This window comes from Elephantulus edwardii, unplaced genomic scaffold (genome assembly GCF_000299155.1).
Source record: "Elephantulus edwardii isolate Elephantulus edwardi_28Jun2011 unplaced genomic scaffold, EleEdw1.0 scaffold00049, whole genome shotgun sequence".
Classification (NCBI taxonomy): Eukaryota; Metazoa; Chordata; class Mammalia; order Macroscelidea; family Macroscelididae; genus Elephantulus; species Elephantulus edwardii.
Genome location: NW_006399799.1, coordinates 1,485,658 through 1,509,492, shown reverse-complemented (window position 1 = coordinate 1,509,492; position 23,835 = coordinate 1,485,658). Strand labels below are relative to the sequence as shown.

The following is a 23,835-nucleotide window of genomic DNA, read 5'->3' as shown; positions in this document are numbered from 1 at the left end:
TCTACAGCTGTTTCTTTTTTTTCTTCAGTTGTGCCACATCATTAAATAAGGGCTTGAAAGCTTTACTCCTTCCAAGCCATTAAGGCCAACTCCTCTTTGAGAAGACCGTTCTTCCCCAGTTATATCTTGAGTGCTTTCCAACGCAAAGTGTTCATTTTCTGGCACTGCATCAGAAAATGTTCCACAGAAAGTGTTCATATGGTTTTAACTGATCAGTTTTTTAGAAGCGAGGCACCAATATCTAGTCCGTAAGCTTCACTGAAATCTGTTTAACTGTTTAACTGAAGCATGGATGACCCTTCTAGTGCAACTTCCAGCATCATAGCAACATGCAAAGCACCACAGTACAGCAGGCTGCCAGGAAGGGGTTGGCTATGTGCTGAGGCATAAAAATTAAAAAGCAGAAAGAATAAAACATGTTATCTGCCCTTGGAGAAATTGACATATATAAACAGGTAATGCAAGATAATCACTATAAAATAGCTATGTGCAACGTGTTGGGGAATACAAAGAAAGCTTTCCATAGAAAATGATGTTTCAATTGGAACTAGGAAGGGTGGGTAAGAATTCATCTGTAATGATGGCAAAGGGTGTGGAAGCGAAGAATTCTAATTCAAGCACATCCAAGAGCTGACACTATGAACTGTGCTAATGATAAAGATTGGTTCTTTTCACCAAGACGAGTACAATTTAACAGAACCTTCAACACTGTTACATAGCCCAGAAACTAGTTGTCAAAGACTTTAAACCTGAAAGTGCACAGAGCGTAGAATCAGCCCTTAGGATTTTCTTCCTTCTTTGTGCTTGAGCTTGAGTCAGTCTTGAGGCATATCCCAGCCTCTTCTCCCGTTATCCTGGTATCTGTTCCCCTCTTTGATTTGTGTGCTAGGTGCTGTCCTAGGTACTGAGGATAGAGAGAAGAACAGATCTCACTCTAGAAAGGGAGACACAAAAATAAACAGTGGTATCACGCCAAAGGCAAGCCAGAGTGAGCAAAACACAAAGAAGGCATAATGATTCACATGATAGAAGTTATTTGCTTTGCAAAAAGGATTCACAATAAAGTCATTTGAGTATCAGCCATCCCAAATGGACTGCACTTAAATGAGCCACTCAAGCAGGGCTAGTATTATGCTTTCAAACTTGGAGGTCTTCCCCAGTGACACTCACTCAGGCCCCCTGATATTAGAGGAGTGAGGTTGTAGATTTGGGATGTTTATATGCTTAAATATGTCATGTCATGATAGACTTCATTGTGGCTTACCAGAAATAACTAATATGGCTTAAAGTATCCAGATGTCTTCTTCCCTGATAAAATGGATAAGTATAACTTCTGAAGGCAAATCACATAGCCATGACTATAGGATAGAAAGAAAAGTCCAGAGAGTAGTATAGCGTCTTACAGCCCTTGATGTAACAGCTCATCCTTGTGCATTGGTCCGACTCCTGTTCACCTGCCGTTCCTCAGACACCGAGACTCAGTGATAGATGCAGTTGTGTCCAGCAGGACGTACTCTCAGCAGAGCTGCCTCCAAACACTTGCTAGGAAACAAGAGATGCTTCTCCATCTGGAATGTGCAAGGAAGCCCTAGCCAGGGACTTGCATAATGGCATGTCATCTCTCCTGTTATCTTCTCTATTTGTGGGACCAGACAGTCTTCCTTCCATGGCTTCTAGTTCTCCCCTCGTCATGCACATCCTCCTCTTCTATTCTTCTATTCTCTCTAGTGATCCATTCTTGGCATTTCAATCATCAGCTTGGTGCTTTCTGTCCCAACAGCACCATGGAGGAAGGACTCCCAGTCACCCAGGCTTTGAGAGAAGGCTGTGATTCCCTGAGCTGACTTCCTCGTAGAAGACCTATTTCCCCCCGTCCTTCCTTAGTGATCCTGTAAGAAGCCATGGAGCCCTTAATATGCCTGATGAATGCTTTATAACAACAAGTGAAGGCCAATCTTCCATTTGTGATATTGCTCTCATCTTCTAATCATCTTATTTAGTCTAATATGTTAATTTATGAACTCTTTTTCTCACAATAGTTCTTTCATAAGTCTCCCTCTCCTCATTTTAACTCATGCTGCTTTGGTTGAGACCCTCGTGGGAAGCAGGAGGTGCATCTCCCTCTGGAATGGTACAGGAAGAGCTAGCAAAGGACATGGATCATAGCATGCCATCTTTCCAGCTCCCTCCTCAAAACAAGTGGAATTTTCCTGGAAGGCAGTAGCTTCTGTTATTCACTTGATCACCCACCCTGCCATTTGTTCAATAAGCATTTATTAAGCATCTATAATGTGCCAAACACTATACCAGCATTTGATATGCAGATAAATGTAAGACAGGATTCTTGCTACCAAGGAGCTTATAGTCCTGTAGAGGAGATAGATATGATTTAATAACATGTTATTATTTAGTAACATGATGGAAAGTGATTCATGTTATAATGAAGGTGCAGAGGAGAACAGAATCCATTCTGCTTGGAGTAGGATGGTTCACAAAGATTTCATAGAGATGATGTCTGTCACTTTATCCAAGTAGAGGCACAAAGAGATCCAGAGTGACTGAGCTCATGAAGCTCAATAGGCTTGACTGGAGCAAGAGGATGAGGGAGGGAGACATGAGGGGACAATGGGAGCCTCTCTGGGGGCTTGATGGGCTCTCCTGAAGAATTTGACCTTCATTCCAAGGAGAATGGTGTCAAGAAAGTAAATGGCCTGGTCACACACTTTTGAAAAATCCCTTTGCTGGTGCTGCTGGAGATGAATATGACTCATCTGTCTCAGTCCAGAGATTATGAAGGTCAATCCGAAAGTCTCAAAGTGGGGATAGAGTGCAGTCCTATGTGGGAAAAAGTCACAGATGTTCAGTGAGTCTTGAGAGCAGATCAGATATGGAGGAGGAAAGAGGGGAAGGAGTCTCATCTATGTCTCAGGTTCCTATCCCACCTTTGCCCCTAACTGACTGGTCAAGATTTTGTAGAAAGCAGGTGTATTAGCTCCTTAGTGCTACTGTGGCAGAAGTACCACAAGCAGATGGCTTTAACAAACGTAACTTTATTCTGTCATGGTTTAGGAAGCTGGAAGTCCAAACGTAACAAGTTCTAGGGGAAGGTTTTTCTCTGTGTTGGCTCTGGGGAAAGGTCCTTGTCTCCTTTCAACATCTGTGGGTCCAGCCTTCCTTAGAGATTGGCATCTATCTTCCCGAGTCTGGTAGGTTCTCAGAACAACGGCCCCTGATCTGAAGAATGCACTCCACTCCCTGCCCTTCTTTCTTGTTTCAGTCAAGTCTTTCTCTCCTCCTACTCTTTCTTCTCTCTCTTTTAAGATGAAAGCTGTGACTCAAGCAACAGCATTATTTTAGAAAGATGCCGAAGAGTTAAGTAAGGCAGTACTTAAAAGTTTTAGATTTAAAGGGTGTGACTCAACCCTAATCCTGCTTTAAAAGAGTTACAACACAGGATGACTCCATTTATAACACAGCTAATAACAAAACAGCTAATCTACATTATCACAAAGCCACCCAACCACTGAGAACTGTGGCCTACCCAAGTTGACACAGATTTTGGGGAGCACAATCCAATCCATGATCCTCCCTGCCCTGTGACAAAGGAAACTGGTCATTCTGCCCTCTGTGCAGCCACGTGCCATGAATGTGCTCCGGTAGGACTCGGGCCACACACTGAAGATGTAGCTAGATGTTAGCTCTGCTAGAGGGAGGGGTATTGTCTTGTTTGTTTATCTCTTCCTGGAACCTTGTGGAGGTTCTGTTGATGTCATGGAGTGGGTTCAAGGCATCCTCGAGAGACTTTAAGGAGTTTGGTCATAGAGTAGGCTGCCAGCCCTATATATGGGTACATGTTGTTAGGTCAAGTCAAGTACCACTCATAGCAACCCTGTGAACAACAGCTGTGAACCCTGTCCTTTCCTGTGCAGTCCTCACAATCTCTGACACACTTGAGCCTGGCTGCAGTCACCGTGTCAATCCACCTGTTTGAGGGTCTTCCTCTCTTTCACTGACCCTACCCCTCTCCAAGCATGGTATCCTTCTCACCATGCTTATATGGCATGGTTATGGACACATAGAAACCTTTTTTTAAAAAAACAACAAACAGCATTGTGATATAACGCAAATACCATAAAAGTCACCGTCCGAAGTACATCATTCATTGGTTTCCCAGTATATTTTGGTATATTCATCACCATAATCCACATTTTAATGTTTTGTCCCCCCTAAAAGGGAACTCCTCCCACATTAGCAAGCCTTCTCCTTCCCATTCCCAGCAATGCAACCACTAATCTGCTTGTCATCTCTCGAGATTTGCCCATTATGGACATTTCATGTAAATGAAAACATAAATTATGTGGCTTTTTGTGATTTCTTTCACATAGCAAAATGTTTTCAGGATTTATCTGTGGTGAGCACAGATCAGTAATTCATCCTTTTTTATGGCTAATATTCCACTGTATGAATGTGCCACTTTTGTTTATCCATTCGTGAGTTAATAGACATTTAGGATGTACATTCCACTTAATCTGAATAATACGACTGTGAACATCAGTATACAATTTTTTGTGTGAACATATGATTTCATGTCTCTTAGGTATATTCTTAAGAATCAGATCTCTAGGTCATAACATAATTCTTTGCTTAACATTCTGCTGACTTACCGAGCTACACTATCATACATTCCCACATCAGTGTCTTAAGGATTTCAATTTCCCTACACCTTCACCATCATTTTTCTCTCCCATAATTTTATTTTGGTTTTTATATGTAATGATCCTGTTGTTGGTTTTGTATGTATGCTGTCAAATCAGAACCATAGCTGATTCTTGAATGAGTTTTCAGAGACAGTAAATCACAAGGTAGGATATCTCCCATCTTTCTCTCACAGAGCAGCTGGTGGATTCAAACCTCGTGTCTCTCGTGTTTGCAGGACAGCTCCTTACCACTAGGCCATAGCTGTCCTAGTAGAAGTGAATTGTTTTGTTGATGTGAGTTATAGGTATGCTTTATATATTGTTGTTGTGTTTGTCATGTTTTTTATTTGCTGTGCTCAATCACCTAGAGTAACTGAGAGGGATTCAAGGGCTCATCGCCAAGAGGAGCTACTGAGTCACTCCTGGCAACACAGCCCATCCAACGAAGCTCACTTTTTTGGGATTTCTTTCAGCTGAGTGTGGAGGGATGGTGAAAGGAGAAGCCTCAGGACAAGTACTATCACCCGGCTACCCAGCTCCGTATGAACACAACCTCAACTGCATATGGACCATCGAAGCTGATGCTGGCTGTACCATCGGGTGAGTGCCCAGGCACAAAGTGACCATTGTCAATTGTCCTGGGGAGCCATCACCAAAATTGTCACTTGACCACAGTACCTAGTGCCTGTACTTCCCCACATTGCCTGGTGATCCTTCGAGTCATCAGTGGTTGATTTGCCCCACGTTTGGACCAGGTCTTATAGCAGATCTTAGAAAGAACAGTTTCATCCTCAACAGAGATGCTTCCAAGTTCAGAAAAACCACAGACCCCCTTACAGAAAGGTAGCGGAGGACATGGGCTTGATGTAGACAGAAAACAGCTGAATCCCACTTCTACCATTTACTGTTTGCATGACTTTGGGCAAGTTCCTTAAATTCTCAGAAACTCACTATATTCTTTAGGAAATATAAGTTACAATACTGGCTTCACAAGATTAACATGAAATGTTTGAGTGAGTTATTATGTGCTATATGCACAGCGTAGTCCTGGGACATGGTATGGTAAATATTTGATAATGGTTTCTGTGGTTATTTCTCTGTGGCAGGACTCAGGTATATGATGAATAGAATCAGCTAGTCCCTCATAAACATTGAACAATGAATGAATCAAGAGCTTAAGTGACCCTTTTATTCTAGTTGTTGATTGTCTTTGAGTCAAGCATGACTCATAGCGACCCTATGAACAAAAGGCCTGTAGCCTTTCTATAAACTGTCGACATTTATCAAAGTTCATAGAGTTTCCGGAGGCATATTGTTTAGGAAGTGGATGCCACTCCTATGTCAAGAGTAAGTTTTCCTGCTCTACTGCCCTGGAGAATGATTTAGTCTCCCCATCGTGTAGAATTAATGGTTTGGTTAGCCATGGCAGTACCTATTTGAGGTGTTCTTGTTACATCAATAGATGAGACTCAGTAGCTATTCCCAAAGAAGGCGATTCACTTGTCCAATAGAGCTTTGCACAGTCTGTGAATGGAAAGAGAGTGAGAAAGCAGAAAGTAGAAGACAATGGATATTATTCTGGGAATGGTGGTACATTCTGAACTACAGAGAGAAGATTGTAAGGGAGGAAAAGCGGAGAGGAGGGGAGAAACTTTTTCACACTAGAAGTGAAGCTGTGTGGTCAGGTTCAGGGAACTGGAAATGGTTTCACATGGATGGCATATTGTTTTAGGGAATTGGTAGGTGAGGGAACACTATGGGGGATGAAGTTGGTGCTATGACCAAAGCATGGAGGGCCTTTGGGTGCTGTGAGGCTCGGTTTGGGCATAACTTGAGAGAGATTGGGGTCAGAGCGAGTGGAGAAGGCTGTATCTAGAGTCTGATAGAGGTAGTAGTGGTGGTGGTGAAGCCTGAAACCTGCAGTGAAATGAAGATGGAGAGGCAGACACAAGCTCAGGAGACATTAGAGAGGTCACGCCAGTTAGCCTTTGGTCAGTAGAAAAATTGAGGTTTCTTTTGTTTCCTCCTTTTAAATTGTGTATGGCCTAGGGAGTTCTGGTGATCTCATAGCAAGAAGCTGTGCTGCAATCCCAAAGGCACAGGGTTCGAGGCCAGTAGCTGCTCTGTGGAGAAGGATGGTCACTCTCCTCCCAGACGATTAACTGCCTCTGAAAACCTGCTGGAGGGTCCGGTATGGGTAGGTTCTGACTTGATGGTACAAAACAACGGCAATATATGATAAGAAGTGCACATAAAGAAGTTGGAAGAACAGTATAACAAACACCTGCCCTACTACCTAGATCCACTGTGCCCAGGTTTTTCCACATTCGTTTTCTTTCTCTTCTCCCTTTTCTCTTTTTGCTGCCTCACTCACCAGTGTATTGCAGACATTGATTCTTCTTCTCACACACTTGATGTGGGCCTTCTGAAAAGGAGGATAGCCTTTTTAAGGACTTAGCAACCCCAGTATACCTAAGAAGCCAGTAACTCTCTGGAAGCTAAGATTTAGGACCAGGGCTGCAGGAGGGCAGAGTGGGTCTCTGAGAAGCTGACAAAGGAAGAGGAAATAATGAAAGCCTTTGTGGTCGGAAGTGAGGACTGTTACCACTTATGGGAAGTGTGGGGTGGAGGGGAGATGGGAGGATTACCCCCCTTTCCCTTAGGGAAGAGAAGATCGAGATGAATGCAAGAAATATCCTTTCCAGATCAACATAGAAGGAGCCCTGGTGGAGGCAGAGTGGTCAAGTGCTGACTAAAGCTCCACTGAAGAACGATGGGGTAGTCACTTCCACAGAGACGCACAACCTCAGAAACCCTATAGGCCAATTCTGCTCTATCCGAGGCTCCCTATGTGTCGGGAACAGGGTGACAACAAGGGGACTAGGACAGGAAGCCAGCAGGAAGTAGAAAGCCACAGGAAGGAGGCCTTTGCAGGCACGCAGGCTGAGTGTGCGTGTGTGTGTGAGTGGGTGTGCACCCCAAGATGGGAAGTAGCCAGGAGAATATGGATCTGGCATCAGTCTTCAGTTCTGGGAGACTTCTTAGACCTCAAAGGAGTTAATGCTAAGCAAGCAGAGAATGAAGGATGCCTTTCCCAGGTCCACTTCCTCACCATCATCCCAACCACTCAGTAACAGGTTTGTGTGCTACTCATTTCAAGGCGATGTCCTCTGTTGCCCTCACTGCCTCTTTTTCCCCTCTCCTTCCTTCAATCCCCTTCCCTTCACTCTGCCCCCACCCTCAACACACACCGAACTTGAATGCAGTTGTTGTTGTTGTTCGATGCCATCAAGCTGTTTCAGAATCATGATGACCGTATGTCAATGGCAGGAAACGCTGTCCACTCCCAGGCCATCCTCACAGCCGCTGCTGTGTGTGGAACTATTGCTGCAGCCATGGTGTGAGGTCATCTTTGCGGGTCGTCCTCTCCTCTCACCCTCTGCTTTACCAAGTCTAATAGCCTTCTCCAGGGCCTGGTCCCTCCTGATAACATATTCAAAGTGTATGAGATATACTTTGAATAATAAGCAGAAAATTAAGTGAATTCATAATTAGGATGAATTAAGGTAACTACAAAAGCCCTTTTTAGATTGACTCCTTAAACAGAGATTTAGTATTTTTCAGACTGAGAATGTCTTTACAGTATTTTAAACAAAACCCAAAGTCAAACCCACTGCCATTCACTCTGTCTTGTAACAACCCTCCATTGGGTTCTCAAGCTGAAATCCTGACAGGAGGAGACAGTCAATCTTTCTCTCAAGGAAAGGTTGGTGAATTCAAACCTACCACCTTCAGTTAGCAGCCCGACATGTTACTCGGTACAACACCAGGGTAAAAATACTCACCCTGACTCCTGGAGGCCCAATGCATCACAGAGTAGAACTGTTTTCTAGACATCTCTTGCTGAAAATGAGTAAGCATTATGCTGCTACCCCAAAAGGTTGACAGTTCGAACCCACCAGCAGCTCCACAGGAAAAGACCTGCCAACTGTTCCTGTAAAGACTACACTCTAGGAAAACCTCTAGTGAAGCTCTTATTTGGAAGAGTAGAGCATCAGTGAAAAAGGAGGACCTTCAGTGAGAGGAGCTGACACTGTAACTGGGCTCAAACAGATTTACTGTTGTGAAGATGACACGGCAACAAGCAACATGGGGTCACTATGAGTCACAGTGACTCAACGGCACCTGACAACAACAAAGGCAGATCTTTATAAAAGCACATCGCTAGGGCTTTTCTTCCAAAGAGCCACTCAAAGTCAAGACTCATGACGGTCGAGTTGGCTCTGCTGTTGATCCTTTCTTATTCATAGAAATCCTCCGAGGCTCCCAAAGCTGTCAGTCCCAAGCAGGAGATTGCTCCTCTTTCTCCCATAGAGCGGCTGGTGGGTTTGAACTGCCGGAGGGGTGCAGCCTTGGGGTTAGGAGCTCCACTCACTATGGAGTCTGCCATCAGAGCTCCCTGCGCTGAGTGGGCCAAATCACCGACCGTCCTTTAGCTTAGCAGGTCGTTAAATCACTCATCCGACCTGGACTCTTTCTAGTGTTCTCATTAATTGCTGTCAAGTCCATTTTGACTTAATAGAGACCCATTTAAAAAAATTTTCAAAATGTAAACAGTATTCTATTATGTGCTGTTGAGTCAGAACCAAGTCATAGCTGACCCTCCAGCAGGTTTTTAGAGCCTGTACGTTGCAGAGGAGGAAATTGCTCATTTTTCTCCCACAGAGCAGCTGGTGGATTCGACCTTAGTTCCCTGTGGTCTGACCATGCACCTCCTCACCAATGGGCCACTGGTGTTCCCTATAAATAGTATAGAAGCAAATAAACTCCCCGAAATCTTCTGTTTAATTCCACACACCCTAGGAATCATTGTTAGCCGTTTGTTCTCCTTACTCTTAAATATTTTATATGCCAATATATACATAAAGCAAATGCAATAAACATGGTTTCTAAAATAAGTTCATCTCTAGTCATGGCTCAGTAACTTGCTTTTTGTTTTGCCACTTAATTGTATATCATTACCTTATTATGCCAATATATATAGATCTTCCTCATTCTGTTTGAAGGCAACTGGAGAATCCTGTTGTAAGCACAAACATAATTCATTTAACAGCTCCTTTATTGATAAAGTGAATGTTTTGGAGTTTTTCACACCAGTGAACGTGAATCTTTGAATAGTCACCCAATTGTTTCTTTAAGATGTACTTTTAGAAGGAAAATGTTGACACATGACCTCAAACTTCCCTCCAGATTTTGCAGCAATTGGCATGTCCAGTCAAAGTGAAGGCCTAATTCCCCACAGAGCATCAATAGATGCTGTCAACCCTTTTACTGTATGTGTATTAGTTTGATAGACAGAATGATACTTATTTGTCTTTACTGCTTCAAGTTCTTTCTATATTTTTCTTCTGAGAAACTTGTCATTTTCTTTTATTTTACTATGGTGATTTCTAAGTAATCTATCCTTTCAATAGAAAGGTCTTTTAACCCAAGATGGTTTAAAGATTTTTAAAAACTTACTAAATGATTCTAAGATTTTGGGGGATTATCTTTTTAATTGTTACTGTGTGTGTAATTTTTGCTTTCTGAATTTGAGGCTAGTTTTTTTTTTTTTTAAATATATGTTCCATAGATGTTTTGAAGAAAATGAAATGAACCCAGGATTCAAAATATTTCTATGACAGCAAATGCATTATACTTCAAGTACAATGTATTATGCCCCTTTATTGCACTCCTTTCTTTTTAGTGTTTGCTGCTGTTAGCTGATTTGATCTGATTGGCTTTGTTTTTCTGCCAGTGATTTGAAAGGTCTGTATTCTGTTTACATTTCCCCAGGGAGCTTGTTTGTTTCATTAATTCCGTTTTCAGCAGTATTTATCCTGTTATTTACTGTCTCTGTGTTGTAGAAATCTTGGGTTTTTTTTGTTTTTATAACAAGGAAACTGCATTTTTTGTTTTCAGATTACCCCTGACAGCTCACTTTTGTTTTTATCAATATGTTATCATCCGGAATTGTGCAGAGAAAACCAACAGTGTAGTGTTTTACTGTGTCTCCTGTTTTTCCCTCCATCAACCACATTTTATATTTGGGCCATTTGGTCCGATTATTCAGTTGGATTCTCTTTGAAGAGCTAATTCTCTTCATGTCCCAAGAGGTGGTGTTGTGTGGTGTTTTTTTTTTTACTCTTTTAGTACCAAATCGTAAGCTAAGAGCTAGATTCTCACACCAGACTGTCTAGCACTATTATTATCTGCATAGCTTGGGCAAGCTCTTTAAATGTTCCGTGTCTCCATTTTCCCATCAGTAAGATGGTGTTTGAAAAAAAATATCTTTTACATAGACTGCTATGAGGATTAAACAAACTCATCTGTATAAAGCCCTTAGGGAGCTCTGGTGGCCTAGTGGGTAGGGAGTTGTGCTGCCATCTCAGAAGTGAGCAGTTCGGGTCCACCACCTGAGTCATGGGAGAAAGATAGTCTCCTCCCATGCGATTTACATCCTCTGAAAACCCCCTGGAGGGTCATCAGCTCTGGATCCGTTCCAGCTTGAGGGCAATGAGTGAAGAAGTGCCTTAAAGTCCTTCAAACTATGCCTGGCATATAATTCACAAATAATGAGGACTTTTACCAGGAATTAAGTAGGTTGATTTTAAATTTCTTCTAAGAGGAGCAACTCCTAAACATAAGAGGTTACAGGATACCTCTTAAATGTCAAAAGTGTAGGCACTGTGGTGTGGTTAGGAGCAGGTGTCAGGCAGGGACAGGAGTTGTGGGGGCTGTGCCGGATGTGAGTATAGAACTAGCCAGCGAGGCACACTGCCCCCTGGTGAACAGACAGAAGAATTGCAGGTGCGTGCTCCTCTCCACCTGTCAAAGCTGTGCCTATGGTCAAGTGTTACTCCTGTAAGCTGAGCAAGGAGAACTTTTTTCCCAAGAGGAGTAAGTGGGTAACGACAGGGAGCTGTGATCAGGCTCACCTCCTACATGTGCTCCAAAAGGGAAACTAGACCCTTCCTGGACATATCTGGCAAGGTGACCAGGCAGGTAGGCCCTTCCCTTGAACACAGACAGCATCTACACCACTGGGCTGTTTCTCCATGCTAATAACCAGGCAGGCTGGCTGATGATTTCCTCTAGCTTGGCAGCTAATGGTTGAAGAGCAGAGTGGTGGACTTCTACCAGGGTCATCAGCACATAGACCTTGGACATTCCGAGGGCACCCATGGAGCCTTTTTGCAGTTCCCAGTGTCAGATCAGAGTTTTCCTTTTCATAATGAATGAAACAGCTCAGGCAAAAATTGGAGAAGGAAAGATGGCAAGAGCTTTTGCTCTGACTCTGCCTCCATTTATCACTTATCAGATAATCTGCAGGACCCCAGGTTCTGGATCATTTATTACTGTCCCCACTTTCCAGATAAGATCGCCAAGACACAGAGAGGCAACATGCCTATGGTCTCATCCTTAACTCAGAGGCGTGGACTTTAAACCTGTTCTCTGCAGCTACAGTCTTTGCTCTTTCCCATCTCTCACTCTGCTTCCATCCTACGTCCATGTAACACTTGCACTGAGCCCCTTCTCCGTACCAGAGCCTGTGTAGTCAGAATACAGAGAGCACGCTAAAGCCAGTGCTTGTCTTCATGGAGCTCATGTTCTAGTGAGAAAACATCAAACAAGTGCTTCCAATATATGCCAGGTCTAGAAATGGGGAAGAGAGAGCTGAGTCTCAACTAGCAGTGAGGATGAGAGTTTATAAATTGAAGGCCAGGGGAGGAGGCGCGAACATAGGGGAAATAAAGGGTCTTTTCCAGAAAGAGTACTCATGTGCCTGGAGGCTACATTTTGGGGGAAATGAGGTGATGTGGATAAAGAGGGGTCACTGGAGAACCTTAAAGGCCAAAGAGGAATGTTGAATGGATTTGTCAGTTTAAAGAGGAACAGCTAGAATATTTTTAAGACAATAATGCGATTTAGTTCAATTCAAAAACTTGGAACATTTACTCAGTACCAGGCATTCTGCCAGATCCTGCGGATATAAAGATAAATAAGACTCAGTTCTTGGCCTTGAAGGTCTCAGCCTTATAGATATAAATTATATCAGTTGTAATAGAAATAGAAAAAAACTGACTAACACTGGCTTCAACAAATAGGAAGTAATTTTTCTCCTGCAACTAGAATTCTGAAGACATCATCCAGACCTGGTCTAGTTGTGCTCAAGATGCCTTTCACCTCCTTTCTTTTCCCACCATCTTTAGACTTTCATCCTCCAGGTTATGTAGTAGGCTGCTGCAGCTCCAGGCATTGCATCTGCATTCCAAGTTAGAAGAGGAAAGAGCACAAGACTTTTTCTTTGTTTGCTTTTTGCCACTCTTCTTTTTCCTAATAAGACTTTGTGTATTTATTTGGGAAGAACCATCATCCCCAGAGATATCCTCCTACATCTCATTAGTTATACCTGCCACTGCTGGCAAAGAGAAAGAAAGAGATCAATTGTGTTGTGCCTTTATGGCCTCCATAGTAGAGACAAATGGGAAGCAAGGGGTTTGAAAATGGAGTATGAATGAGCCAACCTACAGTGTCTGCTACAGACTCTAATATAATGTGATAAATGCTATAGGAAATGTATTTATAAAACACAATAGAAAACCATCTGTGATAATTCATACTTCCAGGTGGCAATTGAAGGCAGAACATTACAGAAAGGATGCACTCTTCTAGTTGCACTTTCAGGAATATTAGGAGTTCACCGCAGAAGCAAGTCAATCTTCCAGGCACATAAAAGAGAAGAATGCCAGTGGGCAGGGTATGCTGCCTGGGGTGATGTGACAGTGACATCCTCACTTCAGAGAAAGCAGAGTCAGCAGTGTGGAGGAAGAGCTGGAGAGATAGAGGCTGGAATACCAGGGAGAAGTGTGTGCCGCTGTGTGAAGAAGCTGGTTATGTGCGGAAGAACTCAATTTTGTGTCTTAGGGGCAGGTTCGGTTGAGGTTGAGGGGTTGAGATACCTGGTGGGAGCAGGACAAGGGAGGAAAGACAGACTTTCCAGGGGATTTGTTCTGAACAGTTCTGGGATCCGTGACTGGTGGATCACTTCCTGTTCCAGAACTCTATGGTTCCTGGGCCTACTATTCATTTAGCCTTGAAGTTCATATTGGGGTGGCTTTGGGTAGCCTTGGGTAGCCCAGGTTTGTTGATTTTGTAACCACAGAAAGCCTTCTGAACAATAAATGCAGAAAGAAAGCTGAAAAATTCATCCTTTGTTATCATCACAAAACTGCAGGATTACTGAGGGAGTTGTGGGGAAGGGAGAGAAGCTCGTTTTAATTAACCAGAATCTCTGTCCATTGGAGCTTGTCTTCCTGGGAGGAAAGCTGGACTAGACAGAACATCTGACTGTGCCCGAAGCCCAGAGTCCCTACTGCAGTTTCGGACCAGCCATAGGGCAGCAGCCGCCCACTGTGCTAACTGCTGCCTCCCTTTATCCAGCAAGCGGGCAGCTGGCCCAGAGGAGGCAGAAGGCACCAGAAGTGAAGCTTCTGTTCTCAGCTCTTGCCAGGAATCCCAGCCACAGGTTTAGCGGCTGCCAGAAGAGTTCTTTTGGAGCAGTGACAGTGAGTTAAACTTTAAGCAGAGAAAAACCCATGTGATCCTGTGCCCTCCTGCAAGAATTTAGCAGACCCACATGTACACATTGGGGTCTTCCTTTGTCAGGTTTAAGGTTTCAGTGACTCGGAGAATAGCTCAAAAGGATCTCAGCAGTTTTCTGAAGGAAGGTGTGTGGTTAACCCAGTGGGTATAAATGTGACATGATAGCTTCAAGAATGGTGATGCTCTCTGGCCATTAAATTTTTCATGCTTAACCTCTAGAAAAAAGAAACTGTTTCAGATAATCCGGGACAACTAATCCAGTCGAGCAACACTGGGTTGTAGAATTGGCAGAAATGCATCAACTTGACTGCCTGTGTACCATCCCAGAGATGAATTCCATTATCTCTCGGAAGTGGAAGGAAGAGTTCACTGGACCAGCACATACCTCTACTGTTTAAAAGATAAGCAAGAAGACAAAATAAAACATGTAAAGTCCCTGACAATATGCCTTTTCTAAAAGAAGAAGAGGCATTTCCCTACAGAAATAAGAGAGAGACATACATGCGATCACACGTATCTTTATAAGGGGATCCAGAAGGAAATTTTATTAATTTTTTTAATTAATTTTAATGAAAGTTTACAGAGACTTTGGATTTCCATTCATTCATTGTTGCACTTTTCTCTCCTCCCAATCCTCCCCCCAATTCACTCTTCTCTTTGAAAAGTAAAAGAAAAATTCTTGCATTGTTATACAATCCCTCCTCCCAAGTCCACTTCACTATGCTACGTTCATTCTGGACTCTTGTCATGATAGTAATACCTAATCATATATCCCTTTTAAACAGTTCTCTCCCTCATGTGTTTCAATGCAGTATACATTATTTGTCCCCTCTTTCTCAGTCTCCTCCCAACCTCTATGTCAGTCCTCTTTTATAACAGTGGGATTATGCAGTATTTGTCTTTTTGTGACTGAGATGTTTCACTCAGCATAATGTCCTCCAGGGTCACACATTTTGTATATTTCATGAGTTCCTTGTTTTTCAGTGCAGCATAGTATTCCATTGTGTGACTATGCCAGAGCTGAATATGCCAGAGCTTCTATATCCATTTGTTTGTTGATGGGCACTTGGGTTGTTTCCAGGAGGAAATTTTATGCATGCAGAGAAGGCCATGTGAAGCACAGATGAAAAGTCAGTGATCACAGATCAAAGAATGTCACTGGCAGCTTTCAGGATCTGGAAGAAACAAAGAACAGATTCGTCCTGAGGTCTTTTAGCAGCAACATGGCCCAAACACCTTGACATTGGCCCAGAGAGAGCAAAAGGTCCAGCGGACATCTATGTTCTTTGTCATTTAAAGACATAACAAGAAATATGGCTGATAAGTAGCACAGGATAGAAGATTAAATGGGAAGGGAGAGCTCCTAAAATAAGGTCAAGAAGGAGACGGGTAGAGACTTCAGAGAAACTGAATACTCAGTTAAAATTCGCAAGAGCAGCATTTGGTTCCAGCAACAATAGCAAAGTTCAACAGAGAGGCAAGCAACCAATGCCGGAAAGGTGTGGAGTGATTGGAACTCATGTTCCCTGCAGGAGGGAATGTTAAATGGTACAGTCACTATGGAAGGTAGTCTGGCACTTTCTCAATAAGTTGGAAATAGGAAAGGGGACTACTGGGAATATACCCTAAAGAAACCAGAGCCACAACTCAAACAGATGTATACACGCCCATGTTTATTGCTGTTATTCACAATAGGAAAGCAACCCAAGTGCCCGTCAACAAACAAATGGATGGAAAAACTATGGTACATGCACACAATGGAATACTACACAGCACTGAAAAACAGTAAACTCATAAAACATTACACATTATCAGAGAGCCTCGAGGACATCATGCTGAGTGAAATAATCACAAAAAGACAAACTGCTAACTCCACTGTTAGAAAACTGGACACACATGGAGGAGTTGGGGAGAGAACGGGGAAAAGAGTGGATAGATAATGAACACTACAGTAGAACAGATGAGGGAAAGAACTGTCCAGAAGGAATATATGCTTAAGCATTATATGTATGACAACAATCTGGAACAAAGGGTGTTTGCGAGGTGGGCTAGAGAAGGGGAGAAGAAGGAAATGTGCAACAGTGACAAAAAAGATTTTTTTTAAATGGAGCCTTTGGCTTGTAGGAAACAAAACCTCTAAAATAAGATAAGCTAGAGAATGGATTACATTATGTCAACCTCCCCTCCTCCCGGAATATGTCTTGAACCTAATAACCCTTATACCTGCGGATGCTTGGGAAAGTAGAACAAAGCGAAAGAGAAGAAGACCCTTAACGAGATGGATTGACACAGTGACTGCAATTATGGGCTTGAATGTTGTGGGGGTCATGGGGATGCCACCCAATTGTGGGGCTCAACTAGTTGCTGATAGGCTCATTGGGAAGAGGGTTTCTTTGTTATGTTAATAGAGAGTCTACCCAGGTCTGGTTAGTGGTTAACATGCTTGACTGCTGATTGAAAGTTTGGAAGTTTGCTTCTACCCTGAAGCACCTGGAAAAAAGGTATGGTGACCAACCAGTGCTGAAAAATCAGCCACTGAATCCCATACAGGAAACAACTCTTTAACGACATGTCTGGAGATCCCATAAGTCGGAGTCAACGCTGTGGCAACTGATGATGGTGGTGACATTCTGTTAATTGAACCATATGGAGGAGAATGTGTCCTAAATCTCATCACTTCTGACTTTACAAAAAGAGCAGGTGGGAAACAGGTATATTCCATCAGGCAAAACAGATGCCATCCACAAGCCAGGTGACCAAAGAACACCCCAGACTGTGGACAAGGGAAAAATCAACAGCGCTGAGACATTTATTTGCATACTTTGACCATCCAGAATTGTGAGAAAATAAATTTCTGTTCTTTGAGACCATCCACTGTGGTATTTCTAATTCTATTATGACAGTTCTAGGTAGCTAAGACACGAGCCGGAGAATCACTCTTAAGACTGACAAGGAAGAGTCAAGGGTTCAGAAGAAGTAATGGCATTCCTATGGGGTGCAGGCAGTTAAGTGCTGCAGAAGACAGGGCTGGTGTTCTTCCAAAAGATCAAAGCCCTGAAAACCTTGCAGAGCACATCTCCACACTAACCACCACTAACACAGAAGTAATGAAAGACGACTGTGAACCACAGAGGACAGAACACCAAGCCACTCAGCACGAATGAGGACGAGCCATGAGCTAATGGAGCAGAAGGGAGATGGAAATATGGAGCGTTAGGAAACTCTTCTGAGAAGGAGGGAGGGAGGTAGACACGGTGCAAGGAGCAGAGTGACCAGTTCTAAAACTTCCTCCATGATTTGAAAGGTGGCCTAGTGGTAAGAAACTGTGCTGCAATCCCAGAGGCACACAGTTCAAATCCACCAGCTGCTTTGCAGAAGAAGGATGAGCAATTGCGTCCTGTGCGATTTACTATCTCTGAAAACTCACTGGAGCACCAGCTTTGGGTCAATTCCAGCTTGACGGTACACAACAGCAGCAGCAGCAGCATGGAGTTCCAGGCAAAAATGCATCAAACTTCATGAAAATTTGTCGCCATTCTGGGGATAATAGAAATCTACACAAGCATTTGGCGAAACAGACTCTCAGAGGCAGGCACACAGTCAACACTCACCAAATGAGACGGTCCTTCACAAAAGAACAGACACCACCACTAATCCAAGCCCCCGAAGACTGTATTTCTGTAATACCAAAGCCCGCATTCCATGCTATGAAGACCAAGAATTTCTGATTCAGCCAGGGCTTAATTCACTTACAAAAATAACAGAAGATTATTCTCAGATATGCACAAAAGCCACAGACAATTGCCACTTATAAGCTCCCTGAAGAACCTACAAAGATGTTGTAGTCAGCTGATTAATGCTCCCAAAGATATTAGCTCCTAATCTCTGGAACCTGTAAATGTGACTTTATTTGGAGAAAAAAGGCTCTGCAAATATGATTAAATTAAAGATCTTGAGATGGAGAGACACTCTTAGGTTATTTTTGAGGTTGCCCTTAAATTCAATAACATATATAATATAAAAGAGAGAGCCACAAGCAATGTTTTACACACAGAGACGAGAAGGTGGTATGAAGCTGTGGCCCCAAACCAAGGAATACTGACAGCCACCAGCATGGAAGGCTCCGGGAGGGAACATGGGGTCCTGTTCACACCTCAGCTTCAGCCGCATGATACTGATTTCAGACTCAGACCTCTAGCTTTGTTGTTCTCAACTACCAAATCTTTGGTAATATGTTACAATAGCCACAGAAACTACAGGTCTATCATGTTTAGCCTACTAGGATGTTTCTGAAAAGGATTAGAAGTATTGGTGACTATTGAGGCTGGGATTAATTTGGGTCTTGAGTCCTGATTGCACAGCCCATGATTTGATAATTACAAGAGGTCAGACCTGTTGCTCTTGAATCACTTCAAATCAAGGTGAGCCCATGTGTGTCAGAGTAGAATTCGCCACCAGGTCTTTCTTCCGAGATGCCTCTGGGTGACCTCAAAATGCCCCTTACTGGTTAGGAGCTACTCTCCTGAACCGTAACACCCAGGACCCCTCAGGGAAGGGGGAAAGGGAAGAAGGAACATTTTTATTGAATTTCCTGTTTTACACATAGAACTGTGTGTATGAAATGGTATATAAGTTTTCTTAAATTTGAAAATGAAAGCAAATGCAAGCTTGGGCATATTTTTTAAAATGTGTAAAACCATTAGGAGCATTAAAAACAAAATGTATGCTCTGCAGATCACCAAAGAAAGCTGGCCAAAAAAATCAAAAACAGCAAGAAAATATTTAAGAATCAAAAGCATAAGGGAGCTCTGGAGGCCTTGTGACAAGAAGCTGTCCTCCAATCCTGAAGGTGCATGGTTTGAATCCACCAGATGTTCCAATGGAGAAGGAGGGCAATCTCCTCCTGTGCCACTTGGATCTAATTCGACAGTACACATAAAGAGAACAAAAACACGCACACACAGAAAACAAACCCCAAAACTAGATTTTTTTTAAAAAAAATAGAAAAGCATAGAGCAGGATGATAGAATAAGTTTGTATTAGTCAGTAGTGGCTAACTGCTAGATCACAACTTCCCATTTTCAATGGTTTGGCACAATAGAAGTTCATTTCTCTCTCCCTTGACAGTGAGGTGCCCCTCCTGCACCTCATTTTAGGGAGCAGGGATTCAAGGCTACTGTCAAGTTTGGAATATTGCGGTCCTCCAGGCAGTCCTCCACATCTGGCCAGCTAAAGAGATGAGAAATAAACCATGAAATATTAGGACAAAATTCTTTAGAAGCCAAGCTTTCCTCTCACCCAGAACACCTGCCACATCCACCTAATTTTGGACTGTGATGGAATAGGATGCAGGAGCTGGTGACCACATAGCTTTGTCTCTGCCACAAAGGACAAACCTAGCATTCTGATGGTAGGTATGCGTTCCCTGTTGTCTGGCCAGCCACTGTGTGGTGGATGTGATGGACAGCACGCAGAGAGGAGTAGTCTTGGAGCAGGCTGAGGTTGTGGGAGCTCAGGACGGGCAGGGAACAGGAGCACAGCGGATGTAGAGCCCAAAGCAAAGACGAGCTGGAGTCTGAGGCCTGGCTGAAGGATGGATGAGCAGAGAGCCAAGGTCAAGGTGGAGAGCAGAGGGCAGGCGGAATGTCCCTGAGACTGGCTGTGGGGTGTGGATGCACAGCCACACCGCAGGAGTTTCTTTCGCATAAGGAGCATTTACTGACTGGCCTGTGAACAGGGAGGGAGCTGTAGGGAGCCATGAGCTGGTCCCTAGAGTGCAAGACAGAAGTGTTCAGAGTGAATAAAAGGGGAGAAATGCTGATGAACAGAATAACTTCAAAATATTACAGAAATGAGACAAAGGACTATCATGAGGACACATAAATAATGTGAAAACGGAACTATTTAATACGGTAAAATGCATGTTGTTGTTAGGTGCCATTAAGTACAATTCAAAACAACCCTATGAACAACACCTCTGAACTCTGCCCTTTACTGTGTCATCCTCATTGTTTTACACACTTGAGCCCATTGTTGCAGTCACTGTGTCAACCCGTCTTCCTCTCTTTTGCTGACCCTACACCCTTCTAAACATAATGTCTTTTTCCAACAATTGCTCCCTCCTAACAGCATGCTAACTCACGACTTACATACTCAGTAATTAAGGAGAAAACCTAGAAAGTAAAACTTGTTTGAAATACAGGGAGAAACTGATAAATTACTATAAGAAATTTTGTAAATGCTGTCTTAGTATGGCCTAGTGGCAAGAAGCTGCACTGTGATCCCGAAGGCATGCAGTTCGAGGCCACCAGCTGCTCCACAGGAGAAGCATGGTCATTCTCCTCCCATGCGGCTAATGGCCTTTGAAAGCCTGCCAGAGGGTCAGCTGTGAGTTGGTTCTGACTCGATGGTACACGACAAACAAACAACTCTTAATATAATGGGAAAAAATAACCCTTTATTGAAGCTGCTGTGGTGGCTTAGTGATAAGGGGTTGTACTGGCAATCCAAAGGCTTGCAGTTCAAATACATCAACTAACTGCTCCACAGGAAGAAGATGAACAGCCTCCTTCTGAGCAATTTACTGCCTCTGAAAACCCACTGGAGGTTCGGCTATATGCATCAGTGCTGACTCTATAGTATACCACCACCACCATTTATTGACTTTATATAATGTGTCAGACTCAGTTAAAGAAAATAAAATACACTCAACTCTATTTATTCAGAGCCAACTTATATTTGGCCCTCCAGCAGGTTTTCAGAAGCTGTAAATCACACAAGAGGAGATTGCCCGTCTTTCTCCAATGGAACAGCTGATGGATTCAAACATGGTGCCCTTGGGTTGACAATATAACTCCTTACCCACCAGGCCAGCAGTGTTCCCTGTAGCAGGCTGAGTAGTAGGTACTCGCAAATACCCTCCTAGTGACAGCTAGAGAATGGTATTACTGCCATGTTAGAAAGACATTAACAGAGGCTGGCAAGCGTAAATATCTCAGTTAGCTATAGCAGAGTTAGGATTGTCTGTCTCCACAGCCAGTTCACTTTTCCTTAGTTATATAGACTCTTTAGAAGGCAGTAGTATTCAATGGTAGAATTAACTCCTTCTATGTAGAAACCCTGGTTCCTTTCGCAGCCAGTATGCTCACACATACTGTCAGTTCAAGTTTAAATGCTTCTGTGATCCTGAATAGATTTCAAGAGAGCTTCCAGATTAATCCAGACATAGGAGGAGAGGACTGACAATCTAATTTTTTTTTAAAAAGAAATAAAACCAAGCCAATGAAAACAACTTTTTGATCCCATTATACATCAGGTCATCAGGAGCTAGGAGCCAACTTGACAGCAGCTAACAACACATACCAAAGTCTCACATCTTTGGAAATATTTCCAGGAGGTTCCAGTCCTTGGAGAAGGACATCATGCTCAGAAGGGTAGAGGGACATCATGCTTGGAAGGGTAGAAGGACAGTGCAGGAGAGGAAGACCTTGGATGAGATTGATTGTCATGGTAACTGGGATAATGGGAGTAGATACATCAGGAGCAGTGAGATTGGCTCAGGATATGGCAGGGTTCAGAGCTATTGTACATAGGGTGGTTATGTGTTGCAGGTGACTTGATGGCACATAATAATAACAAATAGACTCCTTAGGAGGTATGAAATTTTAATTTTTTTGGAGAACATTTTCTTCCAAGAAGGATAAAAAAAAGAAATCTGCCTCTCACAGATTCTCTGGCATCTAGAGGGCAGACTCTGTCGAATGACAGGAAATGGCAGTGCCTCCAGGTAAAGGGAGATGATGGAGATAAGGTAGGCAACTGTCTGTGGTCTCCTCTGCAAGTCAGAGTAACTCAGGTCACCAGTGACCTTCTCACTCATTCCCCAGCCTCACTGGTGGCCTGAAGGTCACTTTTCTTCTCTTGATTTTGAAAATAGCAAAAAGACCCTTTTTGTTCTATCAAATACCAACCAGCTGGTCCCAGGAACAATGATCCTCCAATTTTGCTCCAGTCTCCAGTGCTTCCTGTGGGCTCTGAGCTGTCTTCTCAGCTTTCGCTTTTTGGGCAGCCTGATGCTTTAATTATTATTGTGTGCTATTATGATCATGGTTTAATTGTCGGTATGCAGCCCGGGTGGCTCAGAGGGGGGGCACTTTATGAAACAAGTATTATTTTCTTGTTGTCATTTGCAGCATCACCAAGGATAATGTAGGCTGTGTTTGTGTTTGGGGACAGAAATTATTTCTGCCACCCTGCCCCCTGCAGCAGCTGTCTCTTCATGTGCCATGTTCCCCTGATACAGCGATCTGCTCTGAGGACTGGGGTTCTTGCAGCAGCTCTTGTGTTCATGCAGTGGTGATGGTTGCTGGGGTTTCAAGGAAGGACAGTGGGAAGCAGAGCCCTCTTCTAATTCCAGGGTCCCAGTAAGAAGAAAGAGAGCACTGGTGGCTTAGTGGTAAGGAATTACACCATCAGTCAAAAAGTACACAGTTCTAATCCACCAGCCACTCCACAGAGAAAGATGAGTGATCTTGTCCCATGCACTTTATTGCCTCTGAAAACCCACTGGAGGGTCAGCGATGAGTTGGTTCTGCCTTGACAGTATACAACATGTGAAACTGACATGCCAAGATGTTATGGATTATTTTTTTCCTGTCCTCATTTTAGCAAAGCTTTTGATGTTCCAGTGTGCAACGAATATAGATGAACCACCTGCAAATGGTAAAGTGGGCAGTATCCCCAAAGACCCAATGCGTTTATGTGTCCTTGGGCTAAGGGACTCAAGGATCACAATGCCATTGGCAGGTCTGGCCTGATTTGGGAAGTTGCCGTGTGGGCAGCACTTGAGAGGTGCAGGCTCCTGTAGTGAGGTTGAGATTCTCTTTAAATCTTTACTTTTATGGGAGCACTCTTCCTGTTGTTGAGGATCAATGTCATGAATGTGCTGGCCTGGCAGGAGAACACAATGAAGCATCAATAGTGGACTGATAGACAGAGGTGAAGCATGAGGACCAAGTAAGACCACTCTTAGCTGTTTTTGTTGTTAAGTGCCGTCAAGTCAACTATGGTCCTGTTAACAACAGATCTGAACTGTGCCCTATCCTGAACCATATTGTTGTTGTTGTTGTTGTTGTGTACTGTCGAGTTGAAACTGACCCATAGCTGACCCTCCAGTGAGTCTTCAGAGACAATAAATCATGCAGGAAGAGATTGCCTATCCTTCTCTCACACCATGCTAGGGGCCCACTATCAGAATTGTACTAGGAAGTAGGTATAGGTAAAAACACCTTAAAAAAAGTATGTGGATATTTATAATTATAACTATATAACTATACTTATAAGTAACTATCTCTCTCTCTGTATATGTGTGTGTATTTATTTATATATCATACACACACACACACACACATGTGTGTGTGTGTATGTTGTTGTTGTTGTTATGTGCCGTCGAGTCGCCTACGACTCATAGCGACCCTATGTACAACAGCCCTAA

General features: G+C 43.2%; 1 protein-coding gene across 1 annotated transcript in view; it reads left to right on the top strand.

The window, feature by feature from the left end:
• Nucleotides 1–23,835, top strand: part of CSMD2 (CUB and Sushi multiple domains 2) — a 972,861-nt gene that overhangs the window by 735,686 nt on the left and 213,340 nt on the right. Inside the window, 1 exon segment of the mRNA XM_006886423.1 lies at nt 5,171–5,297. Coding sequence (XP_006886485.1) covers nt 5,171–5,297 — 127 coding nt within the window.